This window comes from Adiantum capillus-veneris, chromosome 27 (assembly GCF_014529385.1).
Source record: "Adiantum capillus-veneris isolate H3 chromosome 27, ASM1452938v2, whole genome shotgun sequence".
NCBI classification, from domain to species: domain Eukaryota; kingdom Viridiplantae; phylum Streptophyta; class Polypodiopsida; order Polypodiales; family Pteridaceae; genus Adiantum; species Adiantum capillus-veneris.
The window spans coordinates 132,995,526-133,014,146 of NC_140957.1; the positions used below are offsets into that span (position 1 = coordinate 132,995,526).

The window sequence follows — 18,621 nt, forward strand, 5'->3', positions numbered from 1 at the left end:
ATGCATGATAGAAGGGGAATGTTGGATCTAAAAAAATGGCGAAGACTTCAAGAGGCTCTTTGCTTGGTTCAAGAAGAAGGTGATTTGCATTATCTACGTCAAAAAGTGGAACCTAAGCTAAGGATTGCATGCATTGAGGGCTGGGAAAGCATTGTAAAAGATTCTCATTGCAATGCCAACTTGGAAGCTCATAAAGGCATCACGACCACATTACAGGTGCTTCAAGCACATTGGTGTATTGATTCTCATCGCCATGGCATACCACTTGCTTACATAAAAGTTTTTGTTGATTCTTGTGGTTGCATTGTTCGAAAGCATCAATTACATGAAACATCTACTCGACAAAACAATTTTGATCTCAACAAGCCAGCAATGACCATAACAAACATGCATAAGGATAATGTGTCTTGCAATAGAACACAAGGTAAGACTAGTTAAGGTGAGATCCTCAAAAAAGCACACCCCTGACAAGGTCAAAGTTGATTATGTGTGTCATCAAGGGGGTGTTTGTAGACGAAGTGGAAAGATAAAAAGATTGCGAACATCAAAGAAGTGTGGTTGTCCATTCAAGGTACAGCTAGAGTTCACACAAGGTAGCCATTATGTCCTCATTTTAGTTAACCCAATTCATGAGGGACATATTCCAAGGTTAAGAAGTGATCTATATCATTTACAAGTTCATCCATGTGTTGTGAAATGTTGCATTGATGACTTGTTTGATGTTGGAAGTTCTTGTCACATTGCTCAAATGTCAATGTCCAAAGAAAAACATCAAATGCAAAGGGCTTCCACACTTGATCGCGTGATCTATCGATTCTTTATGATTCCAAAAGAGGTCCGGATGTTATCATATCAAGCTCGCATGCAAGGTGCTTTTCAAAACCACGTTCTTCTACTCATCCAACCATATGCAAGTTGACAAGTTATGACTTCTCTCAAGTTTTATTGTAGATAGAGTTAATAACAATGATTGGACCACAATGTATAGCGAAGCTTTATCTCTACAAAAACAGCAAAAGGTGATGTGTTCAGCTATGTGAGGTCTCTAAGTATATTGTGTGACTCTCATAATGTTTTATCTTATAGGTGCTATATGTTCAACCCTATAATCCATCAACAATTGATGCAAAAGATAGGCCTTTCATTCTCATTATACAGGATGAGTGGATGTTACCATATACATGTGGTAGTGATGTGTGTGAACACACTAGGACCGCCGGGGCATTTTTTCCCTCTTTAGGAGTTTTTTTCCCCCATGCATTGTATATACGCCCATCACTCTAGGGCTAACTATCTTTCCATTGCACACTAAGTAACACACTCTCTATTGTGTGCCTTGAGCTTCCTTCGTCTTCTCCAAGCTGTGTGTGTTTCTCTGCAACCCTAATTCCAACAATTGGTATCAGAGCAGGTCACGTCCTCCCGGGCTTAGTCGCCCGCTGCTCCAGCACACGCCTGCTCACTTTCTCCGATTTCAGTGAGCTTTGGCGAGCGTTCGCAGGTCGACAAATATTTAGGGCGCGCTCGAAGAGCTCGGTCTGCTCAGAATTGTGATTTGGGCTCATTTCGGCCTCCGTTTCCACTACAGGCAGCACTGCACAGGCTATTTCGTCATTTTGTGCAGATTTCTGTCAGTGCCGTTTTCTGCATAACAGGTGCCTTATAATCTTCTACGGTTTGTGCTATATAGCACAAGTTGTTCCCGCTCCATTTCTCCTATTTTCGGGCAGTTTTCACATCAGGTGCACCATTTACCATGGCTGACAACAACAACACAGATGTGTTCAAGATGTTTGCTGCTGAGGATAGGTTGGATGGGGACAACTACCCTATGTGGGCTTATATGATGCAACATGTTCTTGTGTCAAAAGGTGTCTGGAACATTGTGCAGGGCATTGATGTACGTCCCGGTTCTGAAGATGTAGGCGATGTTGAGGATGTTGCAGGTCTTGCTGCAAGGATTGCAGCTGTTAGAGTTGTTTTGCCTATGGCAGAACAAGCTCGTTGGGATGTTAAGGATGCGCAGGCTCATGCATTGATTGCGTTGTCTGTGAAGCGTTGTATTATTTAGAGTTAGGTACCGGGCTTGTCGGACCAATAGGAAAAGGGTAAGAGTGATCACCGATGAAAGGCGCACTCTAACTGGGACATTCAAGGGATTAGTTGGCTAAGCATGGGCGCCCAAGTGTGAATGGGGTGAGCTCATATAAAAGCCAACTAAACCTAATTTTTACTCATTCTCTCATTTGTGCAATAGAAGAGTGCTCTTGCTCCATCTCCATCTTCTTCTTCTTCTTCACCTCCTTGTGTGTGTGTGTGTGTGAGAGAGAGAGAGAGAGGGAGAGTGTGTGTGCGATCGAGCATTACGAAGGCACGACGGCGGCGAAGCGGTTGAGCGCGGCACGATTGCAGCTTCTTCTTCATCGTGGCGAGGAATCCACCACGAAGGCGAGCGTAGAGCGGTGAGTGACACACCCTTTGCTTCCTTGAGCTTGCTAGTTTAGGCTTGTTGTGTGCTTGGAGCCGTTTGTGGCTCGCACACGATGTATTGGCAAGTCCCTTGCTTCGACAGTGCGGCAAGGAGCGCACATTTTTGGCGCCGCTGCCGGGGATATGCCCTACACTAAGCTCGGTTAGCACTTTACGCTTCCTTGTGGTGCAACTTCTATCATAGGAAAGGCAGGGAAGGAGTGTGTGGAGATTTCTGTTTTTTGCGTTTTCTACATTTTCTGTCAAGTTTCAATTTCTGCTATTGTCTGTGCTTTTTCAATTTTCTGCATTTCTTGCGTTTTTTCAATTTCTGCAATTTCTGCATTTTCAAGTTCGGCGTTTTCAATTTCTGCAATTTTCTGCATTTCTGCGTTTTTTCAATTTTCTGCGTTTTCAATTTCTGCAATTTTCTGCATTTCTGCGTTTTTCAATTTTCTGCGTTTTCAATTTCTGTATTTTCTGCATTAAAAAAAAAGGTTTTTTTTGAAAAAAAAAATCTGAAAAAAAAAATTATTTAAAAAAAAATTCGGAAAAAAAAAAAACGCGAGCGAGCGGGCGGCTAAATTTTTCGAAAATAAAAAACGTGACTCTTAAAACGGACGGGTTGGTTTGTATAAAAGGTAGATCGGGATCAGGATCATTTTCCCAAGCCCAAGCCCAAGCCGAGGCCCAGGCCCAAGCCTCAGTCCTCAATCTTATGATATACACTAGACTCACTTTTATATATATACCCTACTCCCTCAAGAGAGAATGAGAGCATGTGGGACAAGACCTCCACTCTCCTCCTTTCTCTTCCCACTTGCACCCTTAGACTTTCTAATTTGGGCCTAGTTCCCTACTGGAAATTGACAGTTTGAGGGATTCCGAGGGCATAGAGTGACCAAACGGAGGGCTGTAAAGCACGGCGCGTCCCTCCTAGCGATACGCTCGTTTCGAGCTATCACACAGCCCATTCCACGACACGCTCTAAAAAATCTAGCAAAAAAACAAACAAAAAACACGCTAAAAACTAGTCACAAGGCCTCCTAGAGCAGCTTTTTGACACCTTAGGGTATCAAAAGCACATGCACTTACGCTCTGGGCGGGTGCTAGAACACGAGCATATTGAGGGTGCCTCTGTTCATACGGACACCCATTACCCATCCACGATAAGCTCTAGACCCTCAGCGGGGACACAAGGTAGCACCACCCAAGACCCTAAAATAGCCGCTAGTGATTCCTCCTCCGACTCAGAAATCATGGAAGCATACCCTACCCAAAACACTGAGAGAGAAGGCCATGCACCTCCCGAAGCTCCACAACCTAGTACTAGTATGTTTAGCCGTTTCATGGAAACATTAGGTAGAGCTACTCGCTCGGAACCTGATGCAAATGAAGCACACGAAGGGGGTGGGGAAGTGGACTCTCCTTTCACATCGCACGTTGACCCCACACCCCCAAAGAGTGTCCATGTGGATATCCTACCAACTTCTTACCAAGAAGGCCCTGTTGAGCTGCCTCCTTCAGAAGTTCCCTCTAGAGTACCGTTGGTGACAAGTAAAACCACGGGGAGCAACATTGCTTCTACCTCACAAGAAACCATTAACACGTTGACTCTAGAAGGATTGTTCATTAATGATCATTGGACATACGACCTCCACACTGAGGTGTTGACGGATCTACACTCTGGCCACGCCTACCATGTAGGATGGATAGAGATTGTACAATCCACCTCTAGTGCCACGAGCATCGAAGATCAACAAAAAATGATCTGTAATGTTATCCATGGCATTATTCAATCAGAAAGGCAAAACCGAGGGGTAAATATACTCTCAACTGGCCCCATGAGATTTCTGGATACGAGCAAGGCTCAACAGCCTACTCTATCACAAATGGAGACTCCTCTAATGAGTCCCATGGACCCATCTTACGTCATTTCACCTGGGGTCTCTATGCAATCTGAGCCTCCGAGCGAAAACTTTAGCTTCCCTAACTTGGCTCAACCCTCTATCAAGGAAAACACAGTGCTCACTCCAAGGATAAGCCTGACAGAGAATGTACTGATGACATCTACGGTTAGTGCAGTGCCACTACCTAGTGTCGTAGTACCTAATATGGGGCCTCGACCATATGTGCCTCTAGCCCCTTATGCACACATGGCCCCCACGCCTCCAATAGTACCACTTGCTTATGCTCCTCCAGTGCCGCTCCCTAGCCCTTATCCGAGTGGACCTATGCCCGGTTATGTTCCATATCCTGCATCATCCACACATATGCCAAGACCGGCACCCATCCCTCTCCCACATATGATTCCAAGAGTACCTCCACCGGCCCTGCCTCCTCACATAGGTGACTTGGCAGCATTTGCTCAAACCATAGGTCGATCTATCGCGGAAAATATGCGTCACGCATCTAATAGAGAGCCTAGAAGTAAGGCAGTACAAATTGCCAAACTCACGCAAAAATTCAATGGGGATGAAGATGCTAGAAAACACATTGAAGTGTTTGAACAAGTATGTGATTCCTTAGGGGAACGCAACGAACTACATAAGTGCAATGCCTTAAGCTTGACATTAAGTGGGAAGGCTGGAGATTGGTATAGGACCCTAAGGGTGGACGAGAAAACAATCTACCCTACCCTTCGAAGGTTGTTTCTAAAGGAGTACATACGAGAAGGTGTGCTTTGGGGTGTAGCATCTCAGCTACAGAAGGCCGAACGTAAGGAAGGAGAGTCAGTAAGGGACTTCATTAGTCGTCTAAAGCACTTAAACTCTCGTTGCCCTGTAAATGAGCGCTTCAACAATAACCAACTGCTTGATCGATTCATTCGAGGGTTGAGGAATGAAGGAATCTATAATGGACTAGTGATTAGAGGTATCACAACCTGGGAAGATGTCACTGCCAATGCAATCCAACTAGAGGACAACTTGATGATAGCAGGCATGAGGGTGTCTATTGACACGAGATCCACTAGCTCACAAGCCATTGAGTATGAACCCATGACTGCAAAGCCCATTGCCAATGAGCCAAAGGTATTTGAGACATTCTTGACAGACCTCACCAAGGCAATCCAAGAGTCTCTTAAGGATAATCGACCCCCTCAAAATAGTCACATGTATCCAAGAAGGGAGCAACAATGGTGTTCCATTTGCTTAGGTCCACATAGCACTAGTGAGTGCCCTACGTTTAGAGTAAAATTTAATGGAACTTGCAACGCATGTGGTAGGTATGGTCACCAAGCTAAGGATTGTTTAATGATCAAACGTATGATGGCAAATAGACCACCTGTAGCCTGGACGGATGCGCCTCGAGCTCCTGTATTGATGCCTACTCCACCTGTTGAGCAACTACCGCAACACATGGTCCCTAGACCTCAAAATGTTGTACAAGCTACAGCGCTACCACCTCCTGTGCTAGGACCGCAGCCCCCGCATCCAAGAGTCGCCCCTATGAACCAAGTGGGTTGCAAGCCATCAAATGCTTATCCAGATAGCTGTGAGGAGGAAATAGACACTAGTATTGCCTACGGACTTGATACATTGGAAGAGTGTCCTATATACTACATGGAAGATTGTTGGGGACAAGTCAAGCCGGTTTATCAAGCTGCTGCTCTCGCATCCAGAGGTCAAAATATCAACACCCAGGCTAGGAGGCCACCTCTTCAATGCTACGAGTGTGGTGGACCACATCGAGCAGCGGAGTGCCCTATTAGGCTGCAAAAGAATGCTGCACAGATGCAAATGAATCAAGGGAGCACGTCTGCAATGCCAATACTCACATGTAATCGTTGTGGCATAGATCACTTGATTGCCCAATGCCCCTATAACCCAAATGCGCCTAAAATCACACCCCTGAATTTGGTCGAAATTGCTAGTGTGACATCGCCAATACCACCCGTCGCACCCGCTTATGTGATTACACGGTCCATGCTTCAAGGGCCAGGCCATATCCTCGAAGAGAGAGATACCGCGTCAGTTATCCAAGCAAAGAAGAAGAAGACACGAAGGAAGAAGTCGCAGAATACGGAAAATTCAAAGCCAAGTTCCAAAACAAACATAGGAACAGGAGATGACCCCGTGTATATGAATGACCTCGAGGATGATTCAAATTCAGTCGAGACAATGGAGACTAGAACCAATACCACAAAGAGAAAGACCGACAAAGAAAACCGTAACATGGAACCAAATGAAAACCGAATGAGAGAAAACCATAAAGAGCCTCTGAAAACACCACAAGTGTTTCCAAATCCAATCCAAGACCCCCAAGATAAACCACAGGGGCAAAAAGGGAAAAATCATAAAACGAAGATTGGGACGTACCCAAACCCAGTAGACGAGATTGAGCAGGTGAAACATCTAAGAGGTTTAGTGGAGGAGACTCAAAGGAAACTAGAACCAGAACCCATGCAGGTCAAAATTCATGACACAGTGTTTCCCACGCAAGTTCATCCACCCCACATGAACCATAGACCGTTAGCCATATCTAGTATCATCCAAGAAGGGAGTGAGGACGGGACATCAGAAAGTGAGCATACACCCTTCTTGTTGGAAAGGATGTTTAACGAAGGAATACCTGATCCCATTGAGGAATATGAGATTCCATCCTCACCAGTTCCTAGTCAAGGACCTACACCCTGCAAAACGCCAATGAATGTTGCCAAACTAATGGACTTCATGTCTTCTGAGGTTCGAACCACGATCATAGCAAAGCTGTATGGAGATCCTGAGTTATTCCTTGCACTTCGAGCATTCCTTAACGGAGAGCTACGAACGGGATTACCGCAGTTTGCGCAACCAAATAGGCCTGACTCGATTATGATTGATGAGGAAAATCATGTGCAATCACTTGACTTAGATGGACACGAGTCTGTGATCGAGGTACCCATTAACGAATTAGGGCAGTATTTTGAAGGCGACGAGTCTAATGCGACCCTACCCATCACTACCAAGGGATTAACTATAAAGGGAATTCTTGATGGTGGTGCGGGAGTTAGCATCGTTACAAAAGATTGTTGGGAATCCATGGGAAAACCCCACCTCAGTGTTACTAACATTGTGGTAAAGATGGCAAATGGTACCATAGCCAAACCTATGGGGATGCTCAAGGATCTTAAGATCAAAGTTCTAGGACACAAGGTACGACATACGTTCATTGTAATGGATTTCTCTAAACACCTTATGTCATATGAAATGATTTTAGGACGACCATTCATGAGGGAAGCACAAATGGTTCATGATTGGTCTAAAAATCATGTCTATTTGCAATTCCAAGACTCTGTCCTTAGAGTGGATTTGGTGACTGGTAAGGTACACCCCTTAGGGAGTAAAACCATTATTGATCATCGCTCTGACACCACAGTTCACTCGGCCCCATTACAATATTGTTACACTTGTAAGAAGGATACAGAGATTGGCCAAGATTCTCCTTATATGGATGTGTTACCGGGTATGACGGAATCAGACAACGTAGACTGGGTACACCTAGCATCAACCATAGACACTTGGGGAAACAGGGGGACGACCTGGGTAACACCTGAGGGGGATGAAATGCCTATACCCTTAAATATGCTACAAGCAATGCATATCGCTTCCGACAAGACTCATCCTAATGTAACGAAGAAAACATACAAGTGGGTCCCTAAAGCTTCTTTAGCGACCATATCTAGTGCTAAAAAACAGAAGCCTTGTAAGAAACGTACCACTCGCTCCAAGAAAAGTAAGAAAATGTTGCGATGGATCCCTAAACGACTATTGGAAGCCCAAGGCTACTATCAAGGAAATGATCAAATCTGGGTGCCAAAACGTAGATTGTGCTCTTACCTATCACCTGACCCAAATGAGCCCAATCCCGTAGCTCCAAAACGAATCAATGATCGTGGAAAGAAAAAAATCATAGAATGCTACACACCCGCTCCCGAGCTAGTTTGGGTACCAAAGAAAGAACGATTTGTTCCACCTAGCTCAGGAAGGGGGGAGTCCCATGAAGCTTCTAGCTCCTCATGTAATACATCCATAGAGGTAAAAGCTTCTACACAGCCTCCATCTATAGTAGTGGACCTCCATGAAGCTACAAAAGAACCCACACCTCCCAGTGTTCAAGAATCACCTGATGAACCACTTCAAGTTCGATCCTGGGAGAGTACCTTACCACCCTTGTAACTTGACGAGGCACCTAGGGTAATAGACAACTACTGGCAAAAATCCTCACCTATTACCAACTGGAACAATTGGTTTCAAAGGGTGACAAGCTCATTTCAAACGGTATGATCTACCCAAGGAAGGGGGGAGTGTTTGCTGACTGTCATCATTCATTTGTTTCCCTCTCAACCTTTCTCCCTGACCTCTTAATCTCCGATCTTAGGGAATGTACATATAAAGCTTTATACTCACAAAAAAAAAAAAAAAAAGAGCAAGAGCAATTAGCAAACGAGTATGCCCATTAAAGTCAAAACATTGACTCAGACCTACACATGTCACATCTGGTACAATGAAACAGAAACCTATGCCATGAAACACCTTTGATCCTCATCACTTGAGTGATGGAGGGTAAGGTAATATTAGTACGATAGGAGTGTTTCTGTTTTAGAGTTGAGAGATTAGCGAAGTTATCTTTTCCCACTAATGTGCCTCCTGGAGGTATTCCTTTTGTTTCATAGTGTGTATAGGAGCGTGTTGCTATTGATAGGATTTGGACCTTCATGGAACCTTTCTCTCGTTCACACTTCAAATCAAGCGCGACCATCAACACAAACAGGTGTTTTATGTCCATTAGCATTGCCCTTATCTTTTTGCATCCATGTTTGTCTGCTTTGATTGTGATTGGTAGCATAATATTCAGCGCATTGGCTTAGTATCAAACATTTAATTCAATGTAATGTTTTGTCATAATCACTTGTCTAGGTTTAAAAATCAAGCAGCCCGACTAAGCTAGTTTGACCAAGCTAGGTATTAGAAATCTTCTCTTAATACCATGGGGAATGCCTTCCTAATAAGCAATGGTTACTTAGGTTCTTAATCCGATTTAGGCAGCATTGTATGAAATGTACTAGGGCTTTCTAGTGGGCTTAACCCTATCGACCTTTAGCTTAAGTATTATAAAGGGAGTTTACTAATGTGATGAGCCTGGGGAGGGTAACAGTGTTATATGACCCCCCAAAGTTACAAAATTTAAATGTTGAAAATGAAAAAGCAAAAAATCAAAGTGCCACAATGTAAAATTTTAAGCTGGAAGAGAAATCTCAGCTTGAATTGGTACTTCACTCACGTGTATTGCCTATGGTACTAGAGCCCTAGAGGTTCCCAGTGTGGGCGCTTTTCCTTGAAAAGCAAAAAACCCAAGGCATACAAAATAAGCACACACATCATAATTGAATCACTGTGAAAAGACTTTGGGGGGTCAAAGAAAAAGTAATCAGTCAGGCGATGATTTCATGAGAAATTCCTTTTATGGTAGCTTAACTACAAGGTTTTCTAGATATAGCCTCTAGTCAGCCCTCGAACATGAATACTTGGCTCTCGCGATTAAACAACTTAATTGACCACAGATAATTAAGAAGCTTACCCATGGTATTAATATTCGATCTCTAGTGCCTTTCGACCGTCAAATTAGCGACCCCAGACTTGTTTAATTTTCTACCTTTACATCTGTTTATGCATTTGATTACATTGCAATTTAATGTTCATTGCTAACAAATTGTTTGAAATTCTTTGACCAATCAATTTTTCTACCTAAAACTGCATATGCTTTTTAAGAGAATGCCATTACTGTGCCAATGTTGTTTGATTTTGCAGTGACTGAAGAAGGCTAAGGACATTCATATCAAATGCTCTTCCACCTCGACGAACCAGCTTCAACTCAATAGCTTCCAAGGATGGAATCTACATCAGGAAGGGGGGCATGTTAACCCTCACGGCACACGGACACCCTATGATCTATAAACGTTGTATTATTTAGAGTCAGGTACCGGGCTTGTCGGACCAATAGGAAAAGGGTAAGAGTGATCACCGATGAGAGGCGCACTCTAACTGGGACATTCAAGGGATTAGTTGGCTAAGCATGGGCGCCCAAGTGTGAATGGGGTGAGCTCATATAAAAGCCAACTAAACCTAATTTTTACTCATTCTCTCATTTGTGCAATAGAAGAGTGCTCTTGCTCCATCTCCATCTTCTTCTTCTTCTTCACCTCCTTGTGTGTGTGTGTGTGAGAGAGAGAGAGAGGGAGAGTGTGTGTGCGATCGAGCATTACGAAGGCACGACGGCAGCGAAGCGGTTGAGCGCGGCACGACTGCAGCTTCTTCTTCATCGCGACGAGGAATCCACCACGAAGGCGAGCGTAGAGCGGTGAGTGACACACCCTTTGCTTCCTTGAGCTTGCTAGTTTAGGCTTGTTGTGTGCTTGGAGCCGTTTGTGGCTCGCACACGGTGTATTGGCAAGTCCCTTGCTTCGACAGTGCGGCAAGGAGCGCACAACACCATTATTCCTCACATTCGTTCAACAAAATCTGCAAAACAGGCTTGGGATATTCTAGCAGGTCTTTATGCAAGCCGCAATGAGGCTAAAATTGCTTTGCTGCGTAAAGAGCTAGAGTCGAAGATTATGCATGGGGAAGATGATATGGACACTTTCCTTGCTAGTGTCAAGGATATCAATGAGCAACTCATTTCTGTAGGTGAAGTCATTTCGGACAGTTCCCTTGTGCAGACTGTTCTTGATGCCTTACCAGATTCCTACCAGACTTTTGCTAGTACTTGGAGACTGATGACCCAAGGAAATCCTGAAGTTGTCAAGTTTGATGCATTATGCACATTGCTGTTGCAAGAGTCACTTTCTAGAAAAAACAGGACTAGGCAGCGTGCAGTTGAACAGGCTTTTATTGCTTCTCAAAGAAAGGGTGGTAACAGTAATGCAGCCACTTCTTATGGTTCTGCTGTGAGTGGCAAAAATTCTGTTCCTAATGCTTCTGGTGGCAGCACTTCGTCTGGCAATTCTGGTGATAAGGGCAAAAAGAAGATGCGTTGCCATTATTGTAAAGCCAATGATCACTTGATCAAGTCGTGTCCTAAGTTGAAGGCCAAAGAGGCTAAGAAGAAAGAGGGTGGTTCCACTGCAAATGCTGGTTCCACTACAAATGCAACCATTGTTGAGTCTTCTGTGAAAGGAGATTGTGATGCTGATGTTGATGCAGAATGGGCTTTTAGCACAGAGTGCACTTACAATCCTGATGTCCATGATGCATGCTTGTCAGTTGCTGCAGATTCACATGTGTGGTATTTCGACAGTGGTGCTACAAAGCACATTACCTCACATCGTGAATTGTTTACCTCTCTCGAGTCTGTCCCTCATGGGAATTCAGTCACTTGTGCCAACAACGCCTCTTATCCAGTTCAGGGAGTTGGAAAGATTGTGCTCACTGCTGCTAACAGCAGTTCCTTCACACTTGTTGATGCACTTTATGTACCTGGGATCAAGAAGAATCTCTTGTCTGTATCCGCACTTGCTAGACTTGGACTTGTAGTCAAACTTATGGATGACAGATGTACAGTTCATGATCTCAGTTTTGGTGATAAAATTGTTGCATCTGGGCTTTTGTGCCATGGGCTGTATAAGCTCACTTTGTATGACAAGTGTGGACAAAATTTTGCAAATGCTGTTGCAGATTCAAGGGCTATTTCAGATGCAAAACTTTGGCATGCACGTTTTGGTCATCTCAATTTTGCCAGTTTGCTGCGTTTGCAGAAATCTGATATGGTTGCTTCTTTGCCGCCTCTTGAAGCACCTGTCAAACATGTTTGTGAAGGCTGTATTCTGGGTAAAATGCAGCATTCTAAGTTTCCAAAGGATGGTTCAGTTAGGGCCACATGCAGGTTGCAGCTTGTGCATAGTGATGTTTGTGGGCCCATGCAAACTCCGTCCTTAGGCAATTACCTGTACTTCGTGACTTTCATTGATGATTACTCCAGGCATGCATGGGTATTTCCGCTTAAAGCGAAGTCCGAAGTTTTTATGTGCTTCAAACAATTTTTGGCTATGGCTGAAAATGTCTCAAAATGTACTATGGGCACCCTCCGTTCCGATCGAGGGGGGGAGTATATGTCTCATGAATTTAATGCATTTCTGGCTAGTCGTGGGATAAAACACCAATGCACAGTGCCTTATACACCTCAGCAAAATGGTGTTGCTGAGAGGAAAAACAGGTCACTAACGGAAATGGCACGATGTATGGTCAAAAGTCAAGCTTTGCCGCATTCGTTTTGGCTTGAGCCAATCATGTGTGCCACTTATGTACTTAACAGGTGTCCTACGAAAGCTTTGCAGTCTATTACTCCATATGAAGCATGGCATGATAGAAAACCTTCTATTGAGCACATGCGTGTTTTTGGCTGTTTGGCATATGCTTTGGTGCCACAAGTGCAGCGCAGAAAATTGGATGATAAGGCTGTCAAATGTATTTTTGTTGGTTATAGTGCTGAAAGCAAAGGTTAGAGGTTGTATCATCCGCAAACAAAACGTATTCTGGTTTCACGAGACGTAGTGTTTGTGGAAGACTCTGTTCAGCCCTTGCTGTCATGTACTAGAGACAGTAATGTAAGCTCACAGGACATTTATGACACTTTGTTGCCTCTTTTCAGTGGTGGAAATACGAATGTAAGTTCCAATGAGGCAAATGTACAGCCTATGGGGGTTTCTAAAAATGTTTTAGAACAACCTATTACTGATGCAGATGTACATGATGTACTTGATGAGGAAAGGGCTGAAAATGAGCAGGCTAGAGGTATGCCAAAATGGCTGGTGCACACTTTGCGTGACAGTAAATTGGATGCACCTTTATCTAGTCGTACTCGTTCAGGCTCTCGCCATGCATCTTATGCATCAGATTGTTATGCTTTGGCTGTGTCTAGTTTACATGATGTTGAGGAGCCTCTGTCTTTTGATGAAGCACAGAATTCACAAAATTGGATTGCTACCATGAAATCAGAATATGATGCACTTATAGAGAATGACACATGGACTTTATGTGATTTGCCTCTTGGCAAAAAGGCAATTGGTACGAAGTGGGTTTACAAGTTGAAACGCAAGCCGGATGGTGAGATCGATCGCCATAAGGCTCGACTTGTTGCAAAGGGTTATGCACAACAAAAAGGCATAGATTGTCGTATGACTACTGTGCGTTTTCTATGTGCATTGGCAGCTCATTTTGGTTGGGATGTACATCAATCAGACATTGTTACTGCTTTCTTGAATGGTGACATATTTGAGGAAGTTTATGTAACGCAGCCTCGCGGTTTTGTCATAAAAGGACAAGAGAACAAAGTGTGCAAATGTAACAAGGCTTTGTATGGGTTGAAGCAATCTCCTCGTGCTTGGTATGAGAAAGCTGGCACTCATTTGGTTAAACGAGGCTTTCGTAACAGTCCAACAGAAAGCACATCGTATGTAAAGCGTGAGGATGATGTATTTCTCATTGTGGTTCTTTATGTTGATGATTGCTGATCACTGGACCAAATGAGAGACATATTGCTGAATTTAAGGCTGATTTGAATGCTACTTTCAAGATGAAAGATTTGGGGCTGTTGCATCATTACTTGGGTATACAGTTTAAGCAGTGTGATGGTGGTATTGCCTTGTGTCAGAAAAGTTACATAGAGACATTGCTATGTAAGTTTGGACTTGAGGATTGCAAACCTATTGCCACTCCCATGGAAACAGGTTTGAAGTTGAGTCTACATGATGCTGGCAGTCCTGCTGATGTCACTCTTTACCAAACTGCTGTTGGCTGCCTCATTTATGTATGCAACACGAGGCCAGATATTCAGTTTGCAGTCTCGCAGGTCAGCAGATTTATGCATAGCCCAGGGTCTAAGCATTGGCAGGCTGTCAAGAGGATTTTCCGCTACCTTAGTGGCACTTTACATCTTGGCTTGTTTTATCCCAAGGGGGGATCATTGCCGCCAGACTTACATGCTTTTTCGGACTCAGATTGGGCTGGTTGTTTTGACACGCGAGTGTCCACAAGTGGTTTTTGTTTCATGCTTGGCAGTTCATGTATATCATGGTTGAGCAAGAAGCAACCTACTGTGGCCACTTCCAGTTGTGAGGCTGAGTACAGGGCAGTCTTCACAGCTACAGGTGAGTGTGTATGGCTCAGACGCCTTATGGCTGACTTGGGTGTTGGACAGGACACTGCCAACACTATCTACACTGACAGTCAGAGCGCATTGGCAGTTGCGAGGAACCCAATTTTTCATGCTCGCACAAAGCACATTGAGGTGCATTACCACTATGTCAGGGAGAGGCTCTCAGCAGGAGAGATCAGCTTGGCTTATGTGCCAACAGAGGACAACCTTGCAGATCTTTTCACAAAGGCATTGTCTCATGAGAAGCTTGAAGCTTTCCGCAAAGCTTTGGGCTTACTCCCCTTTGTGGACTGATCCTGTCCTCAGGGCATGGCACTTCCCTTTACTCATGTGCCAGCTCTCGTTCACCGCATCACTCCAGGGGGGATTTGTTACCATATACATGTGGTAGTGATGTGTGTGAACACACTAGGACCGCCGGGGCATTTTTTCCCTCTTTAGGAGTTTTTTTCCCCCGTGCATTGTATATACGCCCATCACTCTAGGGCTAACTATCTTTCCATTGCACACTAAGTAACACACTCTCTATTGTGTGCCTTGAGCTTCCTTCGTCTTCTCCAAGCTGTGTGTGTTTCTCTGCAACCCTAATTCCAACTATCTTTCCATTGCACACTAAGTAACACACTCTCTATTGTGTGCCTTGAGCTTCCTTCGTCTTCTCCAAGCTGTGTGTGTTTCTCTGCAACCCTAATTCCAACAGTGGATGCTTGAGATAGCCATGCGTTTTTCTCAAAACAATGCGTGGGCTATTGATAGTACTTTCAAAACAAATGCTTTTGTTCTACCGTTGTTTGCTACGAAATCAGCTTGGCGTGGGAATTCCAATATGGTTCATGCTATGTACTTCCGATGTGGGTGCTCAACTTGAAGTAATTGCCAAGGAGCTAACCATTTGGTTGGTTTTCGCTAGAATGGGTCCTATTTGTCCTAGTGCTTTAATTATTGATAAATCACAACAAGAATTGGAGGGTATATTAAAGGTAGTTGATGAAGATCCATGTTGTTGGGTGTTTGATGTGAATGAGACCCGTCATCAAATTAGTTGTCATGTCTTGCTATGCTGGTTCCACACCAAGGAAGCATGGGTCGAAAAGCTTCTCCCTCAGGTATATTCTCATATATGTCATTGCATATTATGTATCGACGTTTCATCTCTTCTTACTTGCTAATTTAGGTTCCAAAGGAGATGCGAAGTGATGTTTACATGGAGATGTCAAATCTAATGCATAGCCCCACTGAAGGAGATTTTGTGGGAAGATACCAACTCTTCCTACAAAAATATGAAGGCCACCAAAATATAGTCTGTTATGTCAAAAACGAGTGGTGTGGAGAGCAATGTATGTGGAGGAAACAATGGCCAAAGTTTGGAAGATTATTCAACCATGGTAATGTGGACACAACAAATTTGGTAGAGAGATTATGGCAATATGTCAAGAACACCCTTTTGGAAGCACGAATTAACCGTTCAATTGTAGAGTTGTTACATGCCCTTTTGGGAGACTCCAAAACTGGAAATCGTATGGGTGGAACCTTGATACGGTTATTCCAACAAAAACAAGAAATAGGTATGCTTAAAACTTGTCTGTTGATTACTGTTTGTGAGGATGAATGTGGCTTATGTTATACGTCATTGTGGTAGCTGATGCTGGAAGATTTGGGATTCAAGGATCATCAAAATCCCACACAACACGACTAACAGAGGGTGAGAAAATCTTGCAGCGATATACAAACGACCCTACAACTCTCAAGATTGTAAATGAGATATTGATGCAATTTGAAATTCACAGTACGAATACTCCAACACGATGGTACTATGTTAGCTTGCAAAGTAACTACTATGATTGTCCAGATTGGAGTATAGAATGCAAACACTTATATGGTGTACGACTGATAGTTATGCGTCATCTACCCCACTTAAATGCTATCCTTCCCATAGTAGACAATGCCCATGAAATGAAGGAAACCAACAATGAAGGCAGTCACAATTGTGAGTCGGTACAAGAGGAGGTGGTGTTCATGCTTGCTGGAGATATCCGCACACTTCTTTCATCCATTCAAGAGGGCTGGTCCAAGAAGAGTGGAAAGGAAAAATAACTAATCAGACACCAAGTGCAACTAGCTAGGGACACCCTTCGGTCTTTGGCATCTCCATCTCAAGTTGACATGCCAATGAGTGGTCATGTGCGCCAAATTCAAGAAAATGTAACAAAGACTCGGCTTGGTCATGGTCAACCTAAAAGGCTTCTTGAACTTGAAAACAATGCAGAAGTTAGAGATCCATCCAACACTCAACCTTAGAAGCCGTCTTGCCAAACAAGTGTTCTTAGAAGAAAGAATCAACGGGTCCGCCTTGACAAAAGACCTCGTGTTTGGTGTCCGCATTGTTGCACAAAAACCCTTATTGTTGACCCTGCAATAACGATTTCTTGTCAAACATGTCATGCTTTACTGCCCTTATCAAAATGGATATGCTCCAATGGGATGGAGTCTACTCTTATTGGACAAAGTGCTCAAGTTTGTAATGACTCCAATAGTTTTTACTGTAGAATTAAGTCATGTGAATATCCTTTGTCACATGATGAAGAGCGTATATTTACGTTGAGTGTGCAAGATGCAAGTGAGGATATTAAAACACTTGCATCTACTACTAGGATTGTTCTTGTATATAGAAACTCAAATCCAATGGAATTGAATTTCTTTTGATAATATCATTGAAATGTAGCTCTCGTAATGGCTTGTTTTCCACATTTTTTGTACCCGATATTTCCTTTGTCATCACCCGAGATAACTTTGTCAGGTATTTTGCGGTGCAATCTGTTAAAAAGTAATCTTGGGTACCCAAGATTACTTTGCCAGGTATTTTGTGCCACAATCTGTAGAAAAGTAATCTCGGTTACCCGAGATTACTTTGTTAGGTATTTTGTGCCACAATCTGTAGAAAAGTAATCTCGGGTACTCGAGATTAGTTTGCCAGGTATTTTGTGTCACAATATTAAAGAGTAATCTCGGGTACCCGAGATTACTTCGCCAGGTATTTTGTGCCACAATCTGTAGAAAAGTAGTCTCGCGTACCCGAGAGTGCTGCAATTTGCCTTGAAAGGTAATCTCGGGTACCCGATATTACTTTGCCAGGTATTGTATACTACAATTTGTTGAAAAGTAATCTAGCGTACCCGAATTTACTTCGCCATGTACTTCATGGTGTATTTTTCAAAAAAAGTACTCGAAATTATCTTGCTAGGTACATCATAATGTTACACACAAAATACCTTGTAAACCATCTAAGTTATTACCAAGAGAAACTTCAATAAATTGACATAACATATCAAGAGATACTTCAATGAATTTTTACAGTAGATAAGCGGAGATGAAAACAGACATTTGTCATGAGTACAAAAGTGGAGATCAATTTAGAGCATTGTGTCAAGTACAAAAGCGAACATCATTGTAGACCATCGTCATAAGTACAAAAGTAGAGGTCAATGTGGACCATTGTCATAGGTACAATGGATATCAAAGTAGATCATTCTCCTAAGTACAAATGTGCTAATTCTATTTAGGAGGAGATGAGACGGCATGGACTGTATCCATCCTTGAAGTTCCTCTTTGAGCTTCTCTACGTCTTCATGTTTGAACCACTTTTTTGAGAGCTGCAAAAAAAAGCCTAGATATGAGACATAATTTTTTGTCCAAGTACCAGAGATGCAAGCAATGGACATAAACTTGAAACATACCCAATTTCTTGGTCTTTTGTGCTCTAAGCTCCCATGATCAGATACCTCATAACTGCCATGACGTAAAATCCACAATCATATCCGTTTGGTTGTTGTGGTATCTATTATGAAACAAACAGATTTAGATACAATCCACTCGTATGAGAAACCACACCAAACATTGAAATAAACAAATGTATGATACCTCGACAGTGTCGATGTAACAATTGGTACGGATATTTTTCAGCTCCTCTTTTATCGTTTCATTAGAACAATATATCGGCATAGTGTGCAAGGACTCTTT

The 18,621-nt window shown here is 43.2% G+C and overlaps 1 protein-coding gene across 1 annotated transcript; it reads left to right on the forward strand.

The window, feature by feature from the left end:
• Positions 1-18: 18 nt before the first annotated feature.
• Positions 19-17,307, forward strand: LOC147422785 (uncharacterized). The gene is made up of 4 exons (XM_086503091.1): positions 19-424; positions 952-1,019; positions 1,087-1,147; positions 17,069-17,307. Exons 1-4 carry the CDS (start codon positions 19-21, stop codon positions 17,305-17,307), a joined length of 774 nt encoding a protein of 257 aa, XP_086359217.1.
• Positions 17,308-18,621: the final 1,314 nt, after the last annotated feature.

What these genes read in the sequence shown, in the direction of transcription:
- LOC147422785 (XM_086503091.1), top strand. Translation starts at nt 19, where the DNA reads ATGTTGGATCTAAAAAAATGGCGAAGACTTCAAGAGGCTCTTTGCTTG. An exon ending in GTCTTGCAATAGAACACAAG is followed by an intron (nt 425 to 951) that starts GTAAGACTAGTT and finishes GTTTTATTGTAG; the next exon opens with ATAGAGTTAATAACAATGAT. An exon ending in CTCTACAAAAACAGCAAAAG is followed by an intron (nt 1,020 to 1,086) that starts GTGATGTGTTCA and finishes TTTATCTTATAG; the next exon opens with GTGCTATATGTTCAACCCTA.